At 55.0% G+C, this 23146-nt stretch overlaps 3 protein-coding genes across 6 annotated transcripts in view; all 3 read right to left on the bottom strand.

Moving 5' to 3' along the window:
• Positions 1-547: 547 nt before the first annotated feature.
• Positions 548-9149, bottom strand: LOC143839333 (sialidase-3-like). Of its 2 annotated transcripts, XM_077341190.1 has the most exons (3): positions 9081-9149; positions 6655-6884; positions 548-2980 (listed from the first exon to the last, which is right to left on the bottom strand). In XM_077341190.1, the coding sequence occupies exons 2-3, from the start codon at positions 6859-6861 to the stop codon at positions 1913-1915; spliced, it is 1275 nt and encodes a 424-aa protein (XP_077197305.1). In that variant the 5' UTR covers positions 6862-6884; positions 9081-9149; the 3' UTR covers positions 548-1912. The 2 variants fall into 2 exon arrangements, with proteins under 2 accessions (XP_077197305.1, XP_077197306.1); XM_077341191.1 differs by lacking the exons at positions 6655-6884; positions 9081-9149 and adding an exon at positions 5422-5498.
• Positions 9150-11998: 2849 nt separating this feature from the next.
• Positions 11999-17576, bottom strand: LOC143839331 (sialidase-3-like). Its single transcript, XM_077341187.1, has 3 exons — positions 17423-17576; positions 17009-17239; positions 11999-13535 (listed from the first exon to the last, which is right to left on the bottom strand). The coding sequence occupies exons 2-3, from the start codon at positions 17213-17215 to the stop codon at positions 12513-12515; spliced, it is 1230 nt and encodes a 409-aa protein (XP_077197302.1). The 5' UTR covers positions 17216-17239; positions 17423-17576; the 3' UTR covers positions 11999-12512.
• Positions 17433-23146, bottom strand: part of LOC143839330 (sialidase-3-like) — a 28387-nt gene continuing 22673 nt past the window's right edge. For 2 of the 3 annotated variants that reach the window (XM_077341185.1, XM_077341184.1), the window contains one exon: positions 17433-17512. The gene's annotated coding sequence lies outside the window, so the exon portion shown is untranslated. Of the gene's footprint in view, positions 17513-22169; positions 22260-23146 lie in introns of those variants that run through there. The other variant, XM_077341183.1, reaches the window with a different exon arrangement.

Genomic DNA, 23146 nt, shown 5'->3' with positions numbered 1-23146 from the left:
TGTCCGACCCATCGCGACCCCATGGACAATGATCCTCCAGGCCTTCCTGTCCTCTACCATTCCCTGGAGTCCATTTAAGTTTGCACCTACTGCTTCAGTGACTCCATCCAGCCACCTCATTCTCTGTCGTCCCCTTCTTCTTTTGCCCTCGATCGCTCCCAGCATTAGGCTCTTCTCCAGGGAGTCCTTCCTTCTCATGAGGTGGCCAAAAGTCTGTACGTTAGCATTAACTTGCTGGTTGTATTTTTAGATGTCTCGAGGACCTTAAAGAACGCGTGGCTTAAATGCCAAATGAATGACTTTGAAGCACTCCTTTCCCAAGAAAACAAAGAGTATCATAAAATACAACGCACTTGCCAGTAACAAATCCAGAGAGCTGAACACTTCCCACGAGTGCTGGGGTTTGATCGACACCACAACAGAACAGCCACACCGTATCGATGCTTCCTAGATCTAAGGCAGGGGTAGACAAACTGCGGCCCTCCAGATGTCCATGGACTACAATTCCCAGGAGCCCCTGCCAGCGAATGCTGGCAGGGGCTCCTGGGAATTGTAGTCCATGGACATCTGGAGGGCCGCAGTTTGACTACCCCTGATCTAAGGAGAACCAGCTAGACTGGACCAACCCGGTCAGATCTATCCAACCAGATCCAAGATCCAACCATGGGGGTTGGTCATAGCGTAGCAAACTTGAAGGTCCCTCAATAATATAATATAAAACAAATGAATAACAGTTTGCCGAGTGCTGTCGGGCGTGTCCCAAGCACCTTCTCAGCCTAATTTACCTCACGCGCATGTTGTGAGGACAACAGGGGATGGGAGAACAAAGTTGTAAGCCTCTCCTGGTTCCTAAGCAGGGTATAAATACAATAAATACCATCCCAGAGGGAGAGAGGCGGGCTGGAATTGAGTACATAAACCTGCCTCAGCCCAATTCCACCTAACGAGATCTCATAGAATCACAAAATCCTAGAGTTGGAAGGGACCTCCAGGGTCATCTAGCCCAACCCCCCGCACAATGCAGGAACTCACAACTACCTGCTGACCCACAGTGACCCCAATTTCATGCCCAAGTGATCCCTCCACCCAAAATCTCCAGGGCATGCAAGGAAGGGCCACAAGAGACAAACGCTGGCACATCCCTTCCTGCCCACCCACTCACAATCTCCATAAATTTAAAAAATCTCATCCAATTGACTTCACACTTTGCTTTCACAAGCTCTGGAACTATAAGACCAAAGGATGGAAGTCACCAGAAAATCCCGATTCGGGTTCCAAAATATCTGTCCGAACTTCCACAGTTCTGCAGGGCCTGAAAAAGGGGGATCTTCCCCCAGCCGTTCCTTGAGGCCGACCAACCGAGAACATCCGCTGGGCCCCCCTCAGACGCCCTCCCATGACTGAACAACTTCCATCTCCCCAGCGTTGTTGTTATTTATGTTGCGTTACAAATTCTTACTTAGTTATTATGATGCTGTGTTGAAACTGTGCGTTATAGATTAAATGATTATAATGTTTCATGTGAAATGTCATAATGTTCCATGTAACAGGCCCAGAGCTGTAAAGAAAGGGCGGTATAAAAATCCAAATAAATAAATTAAATTAAATTAAATAAAAGAGAGGCCACCTATTTCATGTGATCCACGACAGGCTTGGGCTGCAGATCTTGAGGTAAAAAAAATCTCGATAAAGGGACTCTTCAAATGGCAGGGAGCTCAGCCTCCCCTCTCCACTGACGGATGTGGGACCAGCGACTTCTCTGTGCTCCTTCTCAGTGAGGTAGACAGGAGAGCGGAGTGGCGGCCATTTTGAGAACGAAGCCTTCGCCTCAGAGCTCTCCCAGGCCAATGGCTAAGCAAAGACAGGCAGGAGAGGCAAACAGGGTTTCTCCATCCATATTGGTGTCTTTTCTTCAGAGTTCCTCCTCCACTGAAGGAGAACCAGTGCAAGGACACCCTTCCCTCGTGTTCCTCAGAAGCTCGGTGTCGGTGAAGAGCTGGAAGGCAATCTCCTCACACTCGCTGGCCGCTCCGCATTCAAACAAGCAGCCAAAGAGCGACGGGTGGCCGTCCTCGCAGAGGGCCAGGTCCGAGTAGCCGCAAGGCCCCTTGTAGAGCACCCAGGGAGACCGCCAGCAATCCTTGTCCAGCGGGGAGGTGTTGACGTAGATGCCCAAGTTGACCCGCTTGCGCCGGTTTGTGGGATGGGAGAAAACCAGCCAAGGCCTGCTGTTCGGCATGGAGGCCAAGGGGAAGCGAATGCCCGACAGCTGAGTCAATTCGCCTGCGTTTTTCATCCGGCCCAGCTCCGAGGGCTGCAGAGACGGAGTGAAGCTCACCACGCTGCCCTGGCAGCCATGGGGCGGCTCACAGAGCTCCTTGCAAAGGAAAGGTTTCTCGAATCGGTCCCCATGGTCCAGGCTGAAGGCCTCGACACGGCTCCTGTCGGGACTGCGCGCACTGCAGTACAGAACCGGGCTTCCCCCCGGGCGGGTGACTTCCGCCACTTGGCACTCTGTCGTCCTCAGGTCCTTGAGGAGTTGGCCCTGGACCCATTTCTGCCCCAGGTCGTCGCTGTAGAAAATGAAGCAGTGCGGCTTGGTCCAGCACAAGAGAGAATGGCCGAAACAGCGCTTGTGGATGTAATAGGTGTAAGCTGGAATCACCAAACGCCCGGAGCTCATCTGCAAGCCGTGGCCGGGCCCGACGGCAAAGGTGGCCCAGTTCCTCACATCCTCTCCGATCACCTGGTCGGTCAAATCCGTCAACGGACTCCAGGTGCGGCCGCCATCTTGGCTCGAGACGTGGCACAGCCTGGCGGCGTTCCTCCCCGACTTGATCTGTTGCAGCTCCGTGACGTGCATCTTGACGCAGATGAAGAAGAGGAAGACTCTGCCGCTGCTCTTCTCGTGCACGGGGCAAGGGTTCATGGTACGGTGGCCGGGCAGAATGGCGGTCGTCAGGGGCTCTTGAGGGCCCCACTGGAGAGGAGACAGAAACAAAGATCAAATGGTCACCTGTAAGTTTCTTTTTTTGATCTCATAAAGTACTTGACTACGTTATATATTGAAACAGTTATGGAACTGGATTCACTGTCCCAGTGCTCAGCTACCATTCCCATGTCCCTTGGTCCGGGTGGGGTCCCATTTCTGGATGCACCTTGGCTCCCCAATTAACCCCCCCGAGGGAAGATAGCACTATTTTATATGATTAATATAGAATCATAGATTCCTAGAATCATAGAGTTGGAAGGGGCCATAGAGGCCATCTAGTCCAACCCCCTGCTCAACGAAGGATCAGCCCAGAGCATCCTAAAGCATCCAAGAAAAGTGTGTATCCAGCCTTTGCTTGAAGACTGCCGGTGATATGCCTTCTGTGTGTAACTCTGCCATACAATTTAAAAAAATCAACCGACAAGGATTCTCGCCCCTTATGTGGAAGAGACTCTTCCAACTGTAGGGAGGTAGGCCTCCCTTTTCCACTGTGTGCTCTTTCCAGTGAGGTAGATTTGAGGTGGAGCGGTGGCCATTTTGTTCAGCCATTTTGTTCAGCCTCTGCCTCAGAGCTCTCCCAAGCGAAAAAGCTAAGCAAAGACAGGCAGGAGAGGCAGACAAAGTTCTCCATCAATATTTGTGGCACTGCTCCTTGAGCCACTGCTGCCGCTGCAGTCCACCTAGTGGCGTGCTCCCTAAGGTGGGTTGATGGACGTCACAGCCGTCTACATTTCCGTTTGAGGGAGCACACCAGTAGATGTTCCACATCAATAATAGAGCACTTGTGTTGGGAACAAGTCACGGCATCGTAAGTCCCTCTCAACCAGCGGCCAGTTTATGCGGAGCGGAGCTTGTCACAAACTCTGCCAAATCTGCCCCCTCGCAGTTGCTATTTTTAACATGGAAGGTGAGCAAGTTCAAGCGGCACATGAGTTCTATGTCCAGGCAGCTTTAAATAGGACTCAGGCGCCACCAATCCTCCCAACTTTTGTCTTGAAGAAACGCAATGCCATTCAGAAACTTGGCTTTCTGGACTGTGTCTCCCTTTGGCCCTGGGAAACAGAAGGCACTACTACACTGCTCTTTGCCCCACTGCTGGGGTAACAAGAGGACCAGGGGCCATGAGCAAAAGGCCATGCCACACCTTTACACTAGGGCTGTGCCACCCTCCAGAAAATTATCTCGGCTCCTGCCAGCTCAACGTAAGGTAGGTTTGCCAACTATAGTTTGGGAGATTTCTGGGGTGCAGCCTGGGAACCACAGAGAGGTATGATGCCCTAACCAGCCTTTGTCTCCAGGGGAACAGTAATTTAAAGATCAGCCATAATTGCAGGGTTTCTCTAGGCCCCACCAAGCCAGTGTGGTGTGGTGGTTAAAAGGTGCAGTTTCCAAATCAGAGAGCTGGGTTTGATTCCCCACTCCTCCTCCATGTGCAGCTAGGTGGGTGACCTTGGCCCAGTCACATTTCTCTCAGAGCCGTTCTCACAAAGCTCACCTACCTCACCGGGTGCCTCTTGTGGGGACAGCCAGTGTGGTATAGTGATTAACAGTGGAGGGCTTCTAATCCGGTGAGCCAGGTTTGATTCCTTGCTCCTTCACATGCAGCCAGCTGGGCTAGTCACAGCCCTGATAGTTCCGTTTGCACATAGTGGTCCTGTCAGAGCTCTCTCAGCCTCACCTATCTCACTGGGTGTCCGTTATGGGGAGAAGAAGGGAAGGCAAATGGGAGCTGCTTTAGGATTCTGCTGGGCAGTGAAAAGCCGGGTATAAAAAGCAACTGTTCTTCACCTAGAGGTTGGCAACCCTAAGCAACAAGGATCCCATCAGAGGAGTCTAATAGAGGGGCAGGCTTGGATTCCCTGCAGGACACATCCCCACCCAAAGGCCTGTTAGCAAACTACATATATAGTGATCATGTAAAATAATGACCTCCAAAATGCCCTTACATTCACAGCCTTGCCCAGGTCTTGTAATCCGTTTCAGTTGTGAATTTCCTGCAGGGGATTGGACTAGATGACCCTGGAGGGCCCTTGCATGGTATCATAGAGTTGTAAGGGGCCTCGTGGGTCATCTAGTCCAACCCCCTGCACTATGTAGGACACTCCCAACCCTCTCGCTCCTCCACTGTCACCTGCCACCCCCTTGAACCCTCACAGAATCAGCCTCTCTGTCAGATGGCTCTCCAGCCTCTGTTTAGAAATCTCCAAAGATGGAGAACCCACCACCTCCCGAGGAAGCCTGTTCCACTGAGGAACCGCTCTAATGCTCAGGTACCTCTTCCAAAGGTTTACACGGAATTTCTTTTGAATTAATTTCATCCCATTGGTTCCGGTTGCCAACTCCGTGATTTTATAATTCCATGATTCTCCTCTTTTCCCACTGCCGTCCACTCATCTTCTCATAATGTGACCAAGGCCTGACATCCTCACCTTAGTCATTTTAGCTTTCAGGGAGAGTTCAGTCTTGATTTGATCAAGAATCAACTTCCTTAAACCTGGCGACAGGGCTAGAACAAGCAAAACACAAACCTTTTATAATACAGTCGCCTGCTTATACGGAGGGTGCGGAATTCTGTACTTTTGTGGGCTTTTCTCTTAAACCTGGTAAGTCTCTTTTGAGATAAAGGCTGTCTATAGGTTTACTTTGGAACCAGGGCTTGCTTCTCCCTTAACTGTTTTGTCATGCACAGTCTACCCCATATCTTAAGAATTTCATTTAACTTGGAACCTGTGTTAGGACCACAGAAAACACCTACGGGCCTGTACAGAAAAGACATTCCCCTCCTTACACCGACGACAACATTATTAGTTTTGCAAACATTTCTTGTTCTTCTTTTGTGCTTGCAGCACATTCAGTGTGTTTGGATGATGGAAAATGTGACCGCTAAGGCCATGTGCTATCTACGGGGGACAAACCTCCTCTCTCCGTTAAAATTCCACCCTTGCAGACATACTAACTGCATAATGGAAACGGTCTCCCCATTTCTATGTATGACTGCCTGCACCCTTTCCTCTTTTTCTTTAAATAAAAGAAAATACTTTGAAACCTTTACTGGTGTCTTGTTTGGAAAGGAAAAAAAAGGAGAACTTTTTAATAGCAAATACAAAAAGAGAGAGGTCCACACAGTGAAGAAAAAGCCACCATGTGATGTCACAGCTGCCAGCCAATCAGTGCTCTCCACACCTTGCTACCCTTGAAACAAGACTTGGAGGTCAATCAAGCATTGGATCGCATGCACAATGGGCAAGGATGCACTTCCCACAGGGCCTTGGTGTTCCCGCTACGTGACCAAAAAGAGAGTTTGTAAAAGAAGAGTGAACTTCCAGCAAAAGTCACCGGCAGGAAAGCTTTGGAGAGTGAAATGCTAGAAACAGAGAAGAAAAGAACCCAAGTCAAGATGAACAAGATTTGTGGCCTCCCATCCAAGCAGAAACCAAGGCCAGCCCCAATTTGCTTCTGAGAGCTGATGAGATGGGGCTAGCCTGCAATGGGAATATTGCCGGAAGTGTTTTCGGGAGGGACTTAGAGGTTGCATTCCAGCATCTGGTTGCATTCCAGCATCTGCCTGAGCTATTGCAGAAGAGATTGCAACGGGACGCCCATTTTCAAAACGAAAACCAAGGACCATCAAATCGTTTCAGTCATTCATGGCAAGGTGTTACCTGGACAGACGTCCCCTCCTTACGCCCCCGTCTCATCACGAGGAATTCGGCATCTTCATCCTTGAATGAGGAGCGCTTCTCCGCAAAGGCCAGGAACACGGACTCTCCAGGGAGGTACAGGAGGGCCGGGATGCGATAGGTGATGCCCCCGGGTGCTTCCTGGCAGAAGAGAGCCAGTTTCCCAGAGCCCACCTGGGCCTCCGCCATGTTTTCAGGAGTGCAGGAACAGTCTGGGAAAAGAGAGTAACAGGGAAACCTCCAAAAGAATCAAAGCATAAATGACCTAGAAACCAGCCTGGTTAGTATTGGGTTAATGGTAAAAAAAACAAAACATTGCCTTGGAAGTACCGAAACTGTACGTGGTTAAGGGGAAAATGCTGTTCAGACAAATGACAAAGATGATCTGATTCCGGGGGTCACGAGAAAGAAATTTTACTTTTGCATGCAGGTGGATAATCAAGAAGAGTTATTTATTTGTTTGTTTGTTTGTTTATATACCGCCCTCCCCGGGGGCTCAGGGCGGTTTACATGATAACATAAGAACAATACATGGAACAGTCTTATAAAACATTTGAGTAACCGTGCAATAATAACTGATAATTGTAAACATATAGTTAGATGGACCTGTGGTCTCATCAATGCTCTACGCATCCTGTTCTGTCTGCTCCCAAGCCAGAACTGACAGAATCCAGAAGTGAGTTGTTTTGTTCAATGCGACGGAATCAAACCAAGACAGATGAGTTGCCAAACAGAGCAATGAGAACAAAGCAAGGTTGCTTTGGTGGAAGGTGACATGAATCTTATCCTCAGGAGCAGGGGTAGTCAACCTGTGGTCCTCCAGATGTTCATGGACTACAATTCCCATGAGCCCCTACCAGCAAATGCTGGCAGGGGCTCATGGGAATTGTAGTCCATGAACATCTGGAGGACCACAGGTTGACTACCCCTGCTCAAGAGCATGCCCAAATAACTCCTAATGCAGCAGAGTTTTTCTGCTCTGTTCCTTTTCTCTGCCCACTTCTGTTCCTCTAGGACCCTATGCTTCAGCCCCGTTGCTAAATTAAAGAGCCAAAGAGAGGAGACGCCTATCTTTAATTTTGGTCTGACAATAAACAAACAACTGCTTTGTTTATTAAAAACAAACCGCCAGGTACAATCAGATATTAATTTGACAAACGTACAGACGGTGGGAAACATACAACAGGGTGTCGCTACCCAGTTCTTTGGCCCATGGAAAACAAGAACCTTCCCCACCCAGCCCCAAAAAATAAATAAATGCAGTAATCCATGGCATGTGTGTGCAACCTGAGACACACCAGCAGGCAGCAGGGAGAAGATCAAGCTTTTGGCAGGCCATGATACTGCAACTGGCTGCAACTGGCAGGGCAGATCTCATTTCACATGCAGAGTCCACGAGCAAGGTCCAACTACAGGAATATTGTTAACCCATGAAATAGCTTCAAGGAGGAAGGAGAACAGTGGTTTCTATGCCCTGCTTCTTCACTCCCCGAAGGCGTCTCAGAGCGGTTTCCAATCGCCTTCCTTCCTCTCCCCACAACAGACACCCTGTGTGGCAGGTGGGGCTGGGAGCCCTGTGAGAACTGCTCTAACAGGGCTGTGACTAGCCCAAGGTCACCCAGCGGGCTGCAGGTGGAGGAGTGGGGAATCAAACCCGGCTCTCCAGATTAAGAGGCCATTGTGCTTCTGCCTGTCACCAAGCTGGTTCCCCTCCCCTCCTGCCTGGTCCTTTGAACTGGGACCTTCTGCTTGCCGAACAGAGCCATGGTCCCCTCCCCAGGTGTCTCAGGCTGAGGCTTTTCCTATCACTTCTGGCCGGATCTTTTAAAGAGGGGCTCTGCCGCTGAGTCATGGCCCCTCTCAAGGGCTCTCCAGGGTCTTTCCCCTCCCCTCCTGCCTGTCCTCTTAACTGGAGAAGCCGGGGATTGAACCGGGGACCTTCCGCCTGCCAGGCAGAGGCTGTGCCACGGAGCCACGGCCCCTCCACCTTTTATAAAACCACCCCCGGGGGGGGGGCGGCTCCCCATCTCAACCCCTCAACCTGCCCCTTTTGCAATCCCAACCCCCTCTGCCCCAAACCGGTAGGGCTGGGGTGGGGGGAGCTCCCGGTCTCTGCCAAGCAGCTACTCTCGGGGAGAGGCCTGGCACCCCTCTGGGCACCGCATCGGCCTGGCAGGGGTGGCCAAACGGTGGCTCTCCGGAGACTACAATTTCCATGAGCCCTTGCCAGCAAGTGGCCGGCAGGGGCTCATGGTTATTGTAGTCCCCGGACAGCTGGAGCTCGGGACTGCAAAGGCATGCTCAGGATGGAGTCTCTCCCCCCCCCCCCCGCCGCGTTTTGCAAGGCAGGAGGGCGCGATCCGGAGTGGGAGCCTGCAATCCCCCCCCCCCCCCCCCATATCACTCACTTTTTGCAGCTGCCGGAATTCAGCGCCCACCCGCAGCGGGAGGACCCGGCTCTTGCAAGCCACGCCCCCTCCCTGAGCCACGCCCCCTCTGCCCGGACCTCGGCTTTAAAGGCGCAGCTGCCCACCGGGGGGGCGTGGCTTGAGCTGGCTCCTCCCCGGCGAGACCGCCCGGGGAGCGGCGCGCTCTTCTCTAAGGAGTTCAGTGGCTTATAGTTGCCGTCCCTTTCCCCACAACAGACAACCTGTGACGGAGGGGAGGCTGGGAGAGCCCTGAGATTACTGAAGAAGAAGAAGAGTTGGTTATATGCTGCATTTCTCTACCAAAAGGAATCTCACAACAGACACCCTGTGGGGTGGGTGAGGCTGAGAGAGCCCTCATATTCCTGCTCGGTCAGAACAGCTTTATCAGTGCTGTGACTAGCCCATGGTCACCCAGCTGGTTGCATGTGGGGGAGCGGGGAATCGAACCTGGCATGCCAGATTAGAAGTCCGCACTCCTAACCACTACACCAAACTGGCTCTCCAGGCAAACTGGCTCTCCTAACCACTACACCAAACTGCATCATACACGGGCAAGCCTCCTAACCACTACACCACTACACCTACTTCCTCTTAGCCAGAGGAAGAGTGGTTGCACTCGAAAGCTCACGCCTTGAATAAATCTTTGTTGGTCTTAAAGGTGCTATTGGACTCTGATTTTATTGGCTCCCAAAGTGGGAGTCCAGTAGCACCTTTAAGACCCACAAAGGTTAATTCTGGGTATAAGCCTTTGTGTGCAATGTATCTGAAGAAGGATGCATGCACACAAAAGCTTATCCCCAGAATTAAACTTTGTTTCAATGCAAGATGTTGTTTTTGAACTTTAAAGCCCTACAAGGCTTAGGACTGAAGTATCTGAAGGACTGTCTTCTCCCTCCCCTGGAATTAAGGTCACATGCAGAGGTGCTTCCATCAGTCAATGAAACTCACAAGACAGGGTCTTTTTAGTGGCAGCCCCACAACTAAAGAACAATCTCTCTGGGGAGAGAACAATCACTCCCTTTTGATCTTTTGGAGGCTGTTCAATATCCCTGTCGCCAGCCTCATGGACCACTCTCTTGAGTGAGATTAGGGCCCTGTGGTTCTTAAAAGAGTTCCACAGGGTCTGCAAAAGAATTGTTCCGCCAGGTGTATAGTTGAGGCCTAGAAATATCACCAAAAAGCTGACCTCCCTACATAGAATCATAGAATCATAGAGTTGGAAAGGGCCATACAGGCCATCTATTCCAACCCCCTGCTCAACGCAGGATTAGCCCTAAGCATCCTAAAGCCTCCAAGAAAAGTGTGTATCCAACCTTTGCTTGAAGACTGCCAGTGAGGGGGAGCTCACCATCTCCTTAGGCAGCCTATTCCGCTGCTGAACTAAAATCATAGAATCATAGAATCATAGAGTTGGAAAGGGCCATACAGGCCATCTATTCCAACCCCCTGCTCAACGCAGGATCAACCCAGAGCATCCTAAAGCATCCAAGAAAAGTGTGTATCCAACCTTTGCTTGAAGACTGCCAGTGAGGGGGAGCTCACCACCTCCTTAGGCAGCCTATTCCACTGCCGAACTAGAATAATAGAATCCTAGAGTTGGAAGGGGCCATACAGGCCATCTAGTCCAACCCCCTGCTCAACGCAGGATCAGCCCAAAGCATCCTAAAGAAACATAAAATCATAGAATCATAGAATGAACGCAGGATCAGTTCAAAGCATCCTAAAGCAATGATAACCCACTTGAACCCAGGTTTATGGGGAATTTTATGATAGAGCGGTTGTGTCTTACCTATTTAGGAATGTTTAAGTAATTATGTATGTATGTAAACCGCCCTGAGCCATCTGGGAGGGCGGTATACAAATCTAATAAACAAACAAATAATTCATACAGGTTTTATAGAATTTTTAAAATTGTATACAACTTTAAGTGGTGTTAGCTGCCCCAAGACAATTGTAGAAGAGAAGTGCCCTAAAATTTTCTTGATTGATTGATTGATTGATTGATTGATTGATTGATTGATTGATTGATTAAGGAAGGAAGGAAAGAAGGAAGGAAGCATGTTACGATTCCCTCCGTCTTTTAATGTAAAGTTGATTGTTTAAAAATGTCTAAAATTTGAAAGTTGGACCATAAGGAAGGCCGAGCATCAAAGAATTGAGGCTTTTGAACTCTGGTGCTGGAGAAGACTCTTGCGAGTCCCTTGGACTGCAAGGCGAACAAACCGGTCAGTCCTAGAGGAGATCAGCCCTGCCTGCTCCTTAGAAGGCCAGATCCTGAAGATGAAACTCAAATACTTTGGCCACCTCCTGAGAAGGAAGGACTCCCTGGAGAAGAGCCTAATGCTGGGAGCGATCGAGGGCAAAAGAAGAAGGGGACGACAGAGAATGAGGTGGCTGGATGGAGTCACTGAAGCAGTCGGTGGGAACTGAAATGGACTCCGGGGAATGGTAGAAGGCAGGAAGGCCTGGAGGATCATTGTCCATGGGGTCGCGATCGGTCGGACACGACTTCGCACCTAACAACAACAACAACAACAACAACAACAACAACAACAACAACAACAAAATGTTTTAATTATTGTTTCAGCATATGATATACTGTAAGCCACTTTGAGCCCTTGTGGAAGAGTGGCATATAAATTTTAAAATAAATATTGACATTGATACCTCCCCCACTGGGAAATTAGAGGCACTCTGAACCAACTGTATGCAGAAAGTTTAAAATGATTATTTTATTAGTGTTTTATATGCATTATATTCCTTGCCCTGTGTTTATTAACACAATAAATAAAATAAACTTCAGCTGTTCTAAATTGTGATTTCAAATGTTGTGTTTTTTGTTTTTAAAGCATTGTATGTATTATGCTATAAGCCGCTCTGAGCTGTGTAAGAAGAACTGTGGCTGAGGAAAAATTATTTAAATTCTTTAAAGCATTCAGGGACCAATGAAACGCTGCAGGAAATACGTAAGGTGTAAGGAGAAGGATAAAAAGTAAAAACCCACAGAACAAGGAAAGAAGAAGGCCTGTGTCCTCCTTTGCCTTGTTCCAGCCAACTTTGCATTTTCCATCCTCAAGATTTAGCAAGCTCTTGAAAATACCGAAGAAAGAAAGTGCCAGAAATTCGGTTCAGGCTTCAGGCCAGGTCTATTATGGGATCCTTGAGTCGCAGGAAACATCTTTATCGTCATCAGCTTAAAGATTTGGCGGGAAGCAACTTCTTTCGTGCTCCATACAGGAAGGCCTGTTGGCTGAGCGGCAGCCATTTTGTGAAGACCTCACCTCAGAGATCCAAGCCGATGACTGAGTGAAGGCTGGCAGGAAAACAAAAAGGGTCTCATTTTTAGTTTCAGGGTGTGTGTGTGCTAAATATCCCAAGACTTAAGTTGTACATCTCTGAGGGAACACTGCCTCAAGACGGGCCTTCCCTCAAGTTCCTCAGGAGATCCCTGTCGGTGAAGAGCTGGAAGGCAATCTCTTCATATTCATGGTGCACTCCACATTCGAACAAGCAACCCAAGAGCACTGCCTGGCCTTCCTCGCACACGGCCAGGTCCGAATAGCCACTGGGCCCCTCGTTCAGCACCCAGTGGGCCTTCCAGTTGCCCTTCACCAGCGGAGAGGTGTTGAGGTAGACACCCAGGTTGGCTCGCCTCCGCCTATCCGTGGGGTGGGAGAAAACCATCCAGGACCTACTGGTCTTGGGAGCATTTGAGTGGCCCAGAAAGTGAGTCGATGCAGCTGGGTTCTTTCTTAGGCCTAGCTCCGTGGTATTCTGCACTGGGGTGAAGCTCACCACGCTGCCCTGGCAGCCATTTCCTGTCTCCGGCAAATCCTTGCACGGGTTGGCGTCCTCGAAACAGCCTCTGGAGCCTGTAATGAAGGCTTCAACTCTGTACTGCTCCGGACTGCGGGCATTGCAGTATAATACACAGCCATTGTCTTGGCGGGTCACCTCAGCAACCTGGCACTCTATGGTCTTCAAGCTCTTCAGGAGTGGGCCCCGTGCCCAGCTCTGCCCGCGGTCATCACTGTAGAAAATAACGGAGTGTGGACTTGTGCTAGTCACTGAGCGGGTGAACCAGTTCCGGTGGACCGAATATGCGTAGGCGGGAATCACCAACCGCCCAGAACTCATCTGCAAGCCATGGCCGGGCCCGACGGCAAAGGTGGCCCAGTTCCTCAAGTCCTTTCCGATCACCTGGTTGGTCAAATCAGTCAAATGGCTCCAGCGGTGGCCGCCATCATGGCTAGAGATGTAGCACAGCCTGGCGGCGTTCCTCCCCGACTTGAGCTGGTGCCATTCGGTGACATCTGACTGGACACAGATAAAGAACAGGAAGACTTGGCCATGTTTCTTCTCGAACACCGGGCAAGGGTTCATGGGGCGGTAGCCGGGCAAACTGGCAGTCATCAGAGACTCTTGAGGGCCCCACTGGAGAAAGATGGAGGGAAGGATTGACAGGTTATGATCAGGAACTTGGCAGACCATGCGTATTACTCTCATTCTGCAGTCACTCCATTGGCTGCCAGTCAGTTGTTGGTAGAGTTGCCAACTGTTGCCCAGGAACCAGCAGGGGGCAGGTGGATAAAGAAGCCCTGGCCAGCATGGCAGGCAATGTGAGGATGTGACTTCTAGCAAGCATCATATAATCACATTGCTACTGACATTGAGACATTCATACCGGTGGAAGGCCTCAGCCTCTATACCCTGTTGGTGATCCAGGAATGGGTTAGACACAGTGTGAGACAGGAGGCTGGACTGGAGGGACCCTACCTGGCCTGACCCAGCAGAGCTCTTCTGGGGGTCTTCTCAGGGGAAGGCCTCGGCCTCTCTGCCCTGTGGCTGGCCCTGCAGAGGAACTGGCTGGCCCCTGGGGGAGACGGGAGGCTGGACTGGAGGGACCCTCCCTGGCCTGACCCAGCAGGGCTCTTCTGAGGGTCTTCTCAGGGGAAGGCCTCGGCCTCTCTGCCCTGTGGCTGGCCCTGCAGAGGAACTGGCTGGCCCCTGGGGGAGACGGGAGGCTGGACTGGAGGGACCCTCCCTGGTCTGACCCAGCAGAGCTCTTCTGAGGGTCTTCTCAGGGGAAGGCCTCAGCCTCCCTGCCCTGTGGCTGGCCCTGCAGAGGAACTGGCTGGCCCCTGGGTGAGACGGGAGGCTGGACTGGAGGGACCCTCCCTGGCCTGACCCAGCAGGGCTCTTCTGAGGGGAAGGCCTCAGCCTCCCTGCCCTGTGGCTGGCCCTGCAGAGGAACTGGCTGGCCCCTGGGTGAGACGGGAGGCTGGACTGGAGGGACCCTCCCTGGTCTGACCCAGCAGAGCTCTTCTGAGGGTCTTCTCAGGGGAAGGCCTCGGCCTCTCTGCCCTGTGGCTGGCCCTGCAGAGGAACTGGCTGGCCCCTGGGTGAGACGGGAGGCTGGACTGGAGGGACCCTCCCTGGTCTGACCCAGCAGGGCTCTTCTGAGGGTCTTCTCAGGGGAAGGCCTCGGCCTCTCTGCCCTGTGGCTGGCCCTGCAGAGGAACTGGCTGGCCCCTGGGTGAGACGGGAGGCTGGACTGGAGGGACCCTCCCTGGTCTGACCCAGCAGGGCTCTTCTGAGGGTCTTCTCAGGGGAAGGCCTCGGCCTCTCTGCCCTGTGGCTGGCCCTGCAGAGGAACTGGCTGGCCCCTGGGTGAGACGGGAGGCTGGACTGGAGGGACCCTCCCTGGTCGGACCCAGCAGGGCTCTTCTGAGGGTCTTCTCAGGGGAAGGCCTCGGCCTCTCTGCCCTGTGGCTGGCCCTGCAGAGGAAGTGGCTGGCCCCTGGGTGAGACGGGAGGCTGGACTGGAGGGACCCTACCTGGCCTGACCCAGCAGGGCTCTTCTGGGGGTCTTCTCAGGGGAAGGCCTCAGCCTCTCTGCCCTGTGGCTGGCCCTGCAGAGGAACTGGCTGGCCCCTGGGTGAGACGGGAGGCTGGACTGGAGGGACCCTCCCTGGCCTGACCCAGCAGGGCTCTTCTGAGGGTCTTCTCAGGGGAAGGCCTCGGCCTCTCTGCCCTGTGGCTGGCCCTGCAGAGGAAGTGGCTGGCCCCTGGGTGAGATGGGAGGCTGGACTGGAGGGACCCTCCCTGGTCGGACCCAGCAGGGCTCTTCTGAGGGTCTTCTCAGGGGAAGGCCTCGGCCTCTCTGCCCTGTGGCTGGCCCTGCAGAGGAACTGGCTGGCCCCTGGGTGAGACGGGAGGCTGGACTGGAGGGACCCTCCCTGGCCTGACCCAGCAGGGCTCTTCTGAGGGTCTTCTCAGGGGAAGGCCTCGGCCTCTCTGCCCTGTGGCTGGCACTGCAGAGGAACTGGCTGGCCCCTGGGTGAGACGGGAGGCTGGACTGGAGGGACCCTCCCTGGCCTACTCAGCAGGGCTCTTCTGAGGGTCTTCTCAGGGGAAGGCCTCGGCCTCCCTGCCCTGTGGCTGGCCCTGCAGAGGAACTGGCTGGCCCCTGGGTGAGACGGGAGGCTGGACTGGAGGGACCCTCCCTGGTCTGACCCAGTAGGGCTCTTCTGAGGGCCTTCTCAGGGGAAGGCCTCGGCCCCTCTGCCCTGTGGCTGGCCCTGCAGAGGAACTGGCTGGCCCCTGGGTGAGACGGGAGGCTGGACTGGAGGGACCCTCCCTGGTCTGACCCAGCAGGGCTCTTCTGAGGGTCTTCTCAGGGGAAGGCCTCGGCCTCTCTGCCCTGTGGCTGGCCCTGCAGAGGAACTGGCTGGCCCTTGGGTGAGACAGGAGGCTGGACTGGAGGGACCCTCCCTGGTCTGACCCAGCAGAGCTCTTCTGAGGGTCTTCTCAGGGGAAGGCCTCAGCCTCCCTGCCCTGTGGCTGGCCCTGCAGAGGAACTGGCTGGCCCCTGGGTGAGACGGGAGGCTGGACTGGAGGGACCCACCCTGGCCTGACCCAGCAGGGCTCTTCTGAGGGTCTTCTCAGGGGAAGGCCTCAGCCTCCCTGCCCTGTGGCTGGCCCTGCAGAGGAACTGGCTGGCCCCTGGGTGAGACGGGAGGCTGGACTGGAGGGACCCTCCCTGGCCTGACCCAGCAGGGCTCTTCTGAGGGTCTTCTCAGGGGAAGGCCTCAGCCTCCCTGCCCTGTGGCTGGCCCTGCAGAGGAACTGGCTGGCCCCTGGGTGAGACGGGAGGCTGGACTGGAGGGACCCTCCCTGGTCGGACCCAGCAGGGCTCTTCTGAGGGTCTTCTCAGGGGAAGGCCTCGGCCTCTCTGCCCTGTTGCTGTCCCTCCAGAAGAACTGGCTGGCCCCTGGGTGAGACAGGATGGACCCTCCCTGGCCTGACCCAGCAGGGCTCTTCTGAGGTTCTGAAAGGCAGAGCCACTATGTGCAGATGCAACAGCTGGGACATTCATGAATCTTGGGTGGGGGAAGGGGGTTGCTCTCCCACCTCTCTATGATTATTACATTGCTATGAAGTGTTTTTAATAGTCCTGCTTTTAACAACATGTAGATGTTGTCTTTGTTTGCAATATTTATTCCCCCCCCCTTGGGGCTTTATCTCAAACACTGCAGCAGAGATGCGTTATATCAGGTTGCTCCAACATGGAGCTGTGAGCATCATGCTGCCCACCAGGTGTCCCAGAAATTTAGTTAGGCCAGGTGAGATTTCTTCATTAGTTGTCCAGATTTTTAAAAACATTGGCCTGGCCAGTACAGGTATCTTCACTGCATGATTGAAGGTAAGTGGCGGCAGCCATTTTGTCCCTGGCTCTGCAGCAGACATTTTGTGGCTCCGCCCACCACCCCAGGTCAAGATATCAAAAATGCCTATAGGCACAAAGATTTTGGGGACTCCCCCTACTATCCTGGTATGCATTTCTAAAAACAAAAACAGCTGTGCCATGCTATCACCTTGCTTACAACACAAAAGGAGAGGGTTACCTGGACGGACATCCCTTCCTTCCGCCCCCGTCTCATCACCAGGTGCCTGGCATGTTCGTCTCTGGGAGAGGAGCGCTCTTCTGCAAAGGCCAGCAAGACGGATTCCTCCGGGAGGAGCAGCAGGGCTGGAATTCGGTAGGTGACTCCCCCGGATGCTTTTTGGGAGAAGAGAGTAACCTTTCCTTTGCCCACCTGAGCTTCTGCCATCGTTTCTGGTCATGTGCAAATGTTCTGTGGGGAAGAGAGGAGACATCAGGAGGACCAGCCTAGTCATTATCGAGAAACAGAGCTTCATTTATGACCCTAACCCACCCCTGCACCTTAGGACAACAGAAATAGAGACCAGTAGCACCTTTTGTTGTGCCACTTCAGCCCAACACGGCTGCCCACTTGAATCGGTACCTTAGGACTTACCTTTTCTTCAGTCTTGCTTCCTTCTACCAGAACCTGGACGATCTGGCTTCTTGTTTTTCCTGATTTTGATACATCTTCTTGCCGCTGCTTCTGTATTGGTAGTTCAGGAAGTGGGAAGGCAAAACCCATAAATGTGGAGGAGAGGATGAGGAAACATCCCTAACATCACCCCATTCCAAAAAATCTAGCAGGACAAGGTTGTAAAAACCCTGCAGCCAGACAGGAAGGCACCACCCAGGGAATTCTTGTAGAGTCAGAGGCACCTTAATATCACGAGACCATGGGTCCACCTAGCCCAAATTTTCACAACCAAAGTTTTGTGAACACCTGGGGCTTCTTCACAGCCCTGGCTGGGTTTCCCTAATGGGAAACAGCAGGCTGGACAAGACGGACCCTCCCTGGTCTGACCCAGCAGGGCTCTTCTGAGGGTCTTCTCAGGGGAAGGCCTCGGCCTCTCTGCCCTGTGGCTGGCCCTGCAGAGGAACTGGCTGGCCCCTGGGTGAGACGGGAGGCTGGACTGGAGGGACCCTCCCTGGTCTGACCCAGCAGGGCTCTTCTGACGGTCTTCTCAGGGGAAGGCCTCGGCCTCTCTGCCCTGTGGCTGGCCCTGCAGAGGAACTGGCTGGCCCCTGGGTGAGACGGGAGGCTGGACTGGAGGGACCCTCCCTGGCCTGACCCAGCAGGGCTCTTCTGAGGGTCTTCTCAGGGGAAGGCCTCGGCCTCCCTGCCCTGTGGCTGGCCCTGCAGAGGAACTGGCTGGCCCCTGGGTGAGACGGGAGGCTGGACTGGAGGGACCCTCCCTGGCCTGACCCAGCAGGGCTCTTCTGAGGGTCTTCTCAGGGGAAGGCTTCGGCCTCTCTGCCCTGTGGCTGGCCCTGCAGAGGAACTGGCTGGCCCCTGCGTGAGACGGGAGGCTGGACTGGAGGGACCCTCCCTGGCCTGACCCAGCAGGGCTCTCCTGAGGGTCTTCTCAGGGGAAGGCCTCGGCTTCTCTGCCCGGTGGCTGGCCCTGCAGAGGAACTGGCTGGCCCCTGGGTGAGATGGGAGGCTGGACTGGAGGGACCCTCCCTGGCCTGACCCAGCAGGGCTGTTCTGAGGGTCTTCTCAGGGGAAGGCCTCGGCCTCTCTGCCCTGTGGCTGGCCCTGCAGAGGAACTGGCTGGCCCCTGGGTGAGACGGGAGGCTGGACTGGAGGGACCCTCCCTGGCCTGACCCAGCAGGGCTCTTCTGAGGGTCTTCTCAGGAGAAGGCCTCGGCCTTTCTGCCCTGTGGCTGGCCCTGCAGAGGAACTGGCTGGCCCCTGGGTGAGACGGGAGGCTGGGCTGGAGGGACCCTCCCTGGCCTGACCCAGCAGGGCTCTTCTGAGGGTCTTCTCAGGGGAAGGTCTCGACCTCTCTGCCCTGTGGCTGGCCCTGCAGAGGAACTGTCTGGCCCCTGGGTGAGACGGGAGGCTGGACTGGAGGGACCCTCCCTGGCCTGACCCAGCAGGGCTCTTCTGAGGGTCTTCTCAGGGGAAGGCCTCGGCCTCTCTGCCCTGTGGCTGGCCCTGCAGAGGAACTGTCTGGCCCCTGGGTGAGACGGGAGGCTGGACTGGAGGGACCCTCCCTGACCTGACCCAGCAGGGCTCTTCTGAGGGTCTTCTCAGGGGAAGGCCTCGGCCTCTCTGCCCTGTGGCTGGCCCTGCAGAGGAACTGGCTGGCCCCTGGGTGAGACGGGAGGCTGGACTGGAGGGACCCTCCCTGGCCTGACCCAGCAGGGCTCTTCCGAGGGTCTTCCCAGGGGAAGGCCTCGGCCTCTCTGCCCTGTGGCTGGCCCTGCAGGGGAACTGGCTGGCCCCTGGGTGAGACGGGAGGCTGGACTGGAGGGACCCTCCCTGGCCTGACCCAGCAGGGCTCTTCTGAGGGTCTTCTCAGGGGAAGGCCTCGGCCTCTCTGCCCTGTGGCTGGCCCTGCAGAGGAACTGGCTGGCCCCTGGGTGAGACGGGAGGCTGGACTGGAGGGACCCTCCCTGGTCTGACCCAGCAGGGCTCTTCTGAGGGTCTTCTCAGGGGAAGGCCTCGGCCTCTCTGCCCTGTGGCTGGCCCTGCAGAGGAACTGGCTGGCCCCTGGGTGAGACGGGAGGCTGGACTGGAGGGACCCTCCCTGGTCTGACCCAGCAGGGCTCTTCTGAGGGACTTCTCAGGGGAAGGTCTCGGCCTCTCTGCCCTGTGGCTGGCCCTGCAGAAGAACTGGCTGGTCCCTGGGTGAGACGGGAGGCTGGAGGGACCCTCCCTGGCTTGACCCAGCAGGGCTCTTCTGAGGGTCTTCTCAGGGGAAGGCCTCGGCCGCTCTGGCCTGTGGCTGGCCCTGCAGAGGAACTGGCTGGCCCCTGGGTGAGAGGGGAGGCGGGACTGGAGGGACCCTCCCTGGCCTGACCCAGCAGGGCTCTTCTGAGGGTCTTCTCAGGGGAAGGCCTCGGCCTCTCTGCCCTGTGGCTGGCCCTGCAGAGGAACTGGCTGACCCCTGGGTGAGACGGGAGGCTGGACTGGAGGGACCCTGCCTGGTCTGACCCAGCAGGGCTCTTCTGAGGTCCTTATCAGGGTAAGGCCTCGGCCTCTCTGCCCTGTGGCTGGCCCTGCAGAGGAACTGGCTGGCCCCTGGGTGAGACGGGAGGCTGGACTGGAGGGACCCTCCCTGGTCTGACCCAGCAGGGCTCTTCTGAGGGTCTTCTCAGGGGAAGGCCTCGGCCTGTGCCCTGTGGCTGGCCCTGCAGAGGAACTGGCTGGCCCCTGGCTGAGATGGGAGGCTGGACTGGAGGGACCCTCCCTGGCCTGACCCAGCAGGGCTCTTCTGAGGGTCTTCTCAGGGGAAGGCCTCGGCCTCTCTGCCCTGTGGCTGGCCCTGCAGAGGAACTGGCTGGCCCCTGGGTGAGACGGGAGGCTGGACTGGAGGGACCCTCCCTGGCCTGACCCAGCAGGGCTCTTCTGAGGGTCTTCTCAGGGGAAGGCCTCGGCCTCTCTGCCCTGTGGCTGGCCCTGCAGGGGAACTGGCTGGCCCCTGGGTGAGACGGGAGGCTGGACTGGAGGGACCCTCCCTGGCCTGACCCAGCAGGGCTCTTCTGAGGGTCTTCTCAGGGGAAGGCCTCGGCCTCTCTGCCCTGTGGCTGGCCCTGCAGGGGAACTGGCTGGCCCCTGGGTGAGACGGGAGGCTGGACTGGAGGGACCCTCCCTGGCCTGACCCAGCAGGGCTCTTCTGAGGGACTTCTCAGGGGAAGGTCTCGGCCTCTCTGCCCTGTGGCTGGCCCTGCAGAAGAACTGGCTGGTCCCTGGGTGAGACGGGAGGCAGGAGGGACCCTCCCTGGCTTGACCAAGCAGGGCTCTTCTGAGGGTCTTCTCAGGGGAAGGCCTCGGCCTCTCTGCCCTGTGGCTGGCCCTGCAGAGGAACTGGCTGGCCCCTGGGTGAGACAGGAGGCGGGACTGGAGGGACCCTCCCTGGCCTACCCAGCAGGGCTCTTCTGAGGGTCTTCTCAGGGGAAGGCCTCGGCCTCTCTGCCCTGTGGCTGGCCCTGCAGAGGAACTGGCTGGCCCCTGGGTGAGACGGGAGGCTGGACTGGAGGGACCCTCCCTGGTCCGACCCAGCAGGGCTCTTCTGAGGGTCTTCTCAGGGGAAGGCCTCGGCCTCTCTGCCCTGTTGCTGTCCCTCCAGAAGAACTGGCTGGCCCCTGGGTGAGACAGGATGGACCCTCCCTGGCCTGACCCAGCAGGGCTCTTCTGAGGTTCTGAAAGGCAGAGCGATTAAGTGCAGATGCAACAGCTGGGACATTCATGAATCTTGGGTGGGGGAAGGGGGTTGCTCTCCCACCTCTCTATGATTATTACATTGCTATGAAGTGTTTTTAATAGTCCTGCTTTTAACAACATGTAGATGTTGTCTTTGTTGGCAATATTTATTCCCCCCCCCCTTGGGGCTTTATCTCAAACACTGCAGCAGAGATGCGTTATATCAGGTTGTCCCATCATGGAGCTGTGAGCATCATGCTGCCCACCAGGTGTCCCAGAAATTTAGTGAGGCCAGGTGAGACTTCTTCATTAGTTGTCCAGATTTTTAAAAACATTGGCCTGGCCAGTACAGGTATCTTCACTGCATCATTGAAGGTAAGTGGCGGCAGCCATTTTGTCCCTGGCTCTGCAGCAGCCATTTTGTGGCTCCGCCCACTGCCCCAGGTCAAGATATCAAAAATGCCTATAGGCTCAAAGATTTTGGGGACTCCCCCTACTATCCTGGTATGCATTTCTAAAAACAAAAACAGCTGTGCCATGCTATCACCTTGCTTACAACACAAAAGGAGAGGGTTACCTGGACGGACATCCCTTCCTTCCGCCCCCGTCTCATCACCAGGTGCCTGGCATGTTCGTCTCTGGGAGAGGAGCGCTCTTCTGCAAAGGCCAGCAAGACGGATTCCTCCGGGAGGAGCAGCAGGGCTGGAATTCGGTAGGTGACTCCCCCGGATGCTTTTTGGGAGAAGAGAGTAACCTTTCCTTTGCCCACCTGAGCTTCTGCCATCGTTTCTGGTCATGTGCAAATGTTCTGTGGGGAAGAGAGGAGACATCAGGAGGACCAGCCTAGTCATTATCGAGAAACAGAGCTTCATTTATGACCCTAACCCACCCCTGCACCTTAGGACAACAGAAATAGAGGCCAGTAGCACCTTTTGTTGTGCCACTTCAGCCCAACACGGCTGCCCACTTGAATCGGTACCTTAGGACTTACCTTTTCTTCAGTCTTGCTTCCTTCTACCAGAACCTGGACGATCTGGCTTCTTGTTTTTCCTGATTTTGATACATCTTCTTGCCGCTGATTCTGTATTGGGAGTTCAGGAAGTGGGAAGGCAAAACCCATAAATGTGGAGGAGAGGATGAGGAAACATCCCTAACATCACCCCATTCCAAAAAATCTAGCAGGACAAGGTTGTAAAAACCCTGCAGCCAGACAGGAAGGCACCACCCAGGGAATTCTTGTAGAGTCAGAGGCACCTTAATATCACGAGACCATGGGTCCACCTAGCCCAAATTTTCACAACCAAAGTTTTGTGAACACCTGGGGCTTCTTCACAGCCCTGGCTGGGTTTCCCTAATGGGAAACAGCAGGCTGGACAAGACGGAACCTCCCTGGTCTGACCCAGCAGGGCTCTTCTGAGGGTCTTCTCAGGGGAAGGCCTCGGCCTCTCTGCCCTGTGGCTGGCCCTGCAGAGGAACTGGCTGGCCCCTGGGGGAGACGGGAGGCTGGACTGGAGGGACCCTCCCTGGCCTGACCCAGCAGGGCTCTTCTGAGGGTCTTCTCAGGGGAAGGCCTCGGCCTCTCTGCCCTGTGGCTGGCCCTGCAGAGGAACTGGCTGGCCCCTGGGGGAGACGGGAGGCTGGACTGGAGGGACCCTCCCTGACCTGACCCAGCAGGGCTCTTCTGAGGGTCTTCTCAGGGGAAGGCCTCGGCCTCCCTGCCCTGTTGCTGGCCCTGCAGAGGAACTGGCTGGCCCCTGGGGGAGACGGGAGGCTGGACTGGAGGGACCCTCCCTGGCAGGGCTCTTCTGAGGGTCTTCTCAGGGGAAGGCCTCGGCCTCTCTGCCCTGTGGCTGGCCCTGCAGAGGAACTGGCTGGCCCCTGGGGGAGACGGGAGGCTGGACTGGAGGGACCCTCCCTGGCAGGGCTCTTCTGAGGGTCTTCTCAGGGGAAGGCTTCGGCCTCTCTGCC

Source organism: Paroedura picta, chromosome 6 (genome assembly GCF_049243985.1).
Source record: "Paroedura picta isolate Pp20150507F chromosome 6, Ppicta_v3.0, whole genome shotgun sequence".
NCBI lineage: Eukaryota > Metazoa > Chordata > Lepidosauria > Squamata > Gekkonidae > Paroedura > Paroedura picta.
This window is presented reverse-complemented; position numbering and strand designations above follow the sequence as displayed.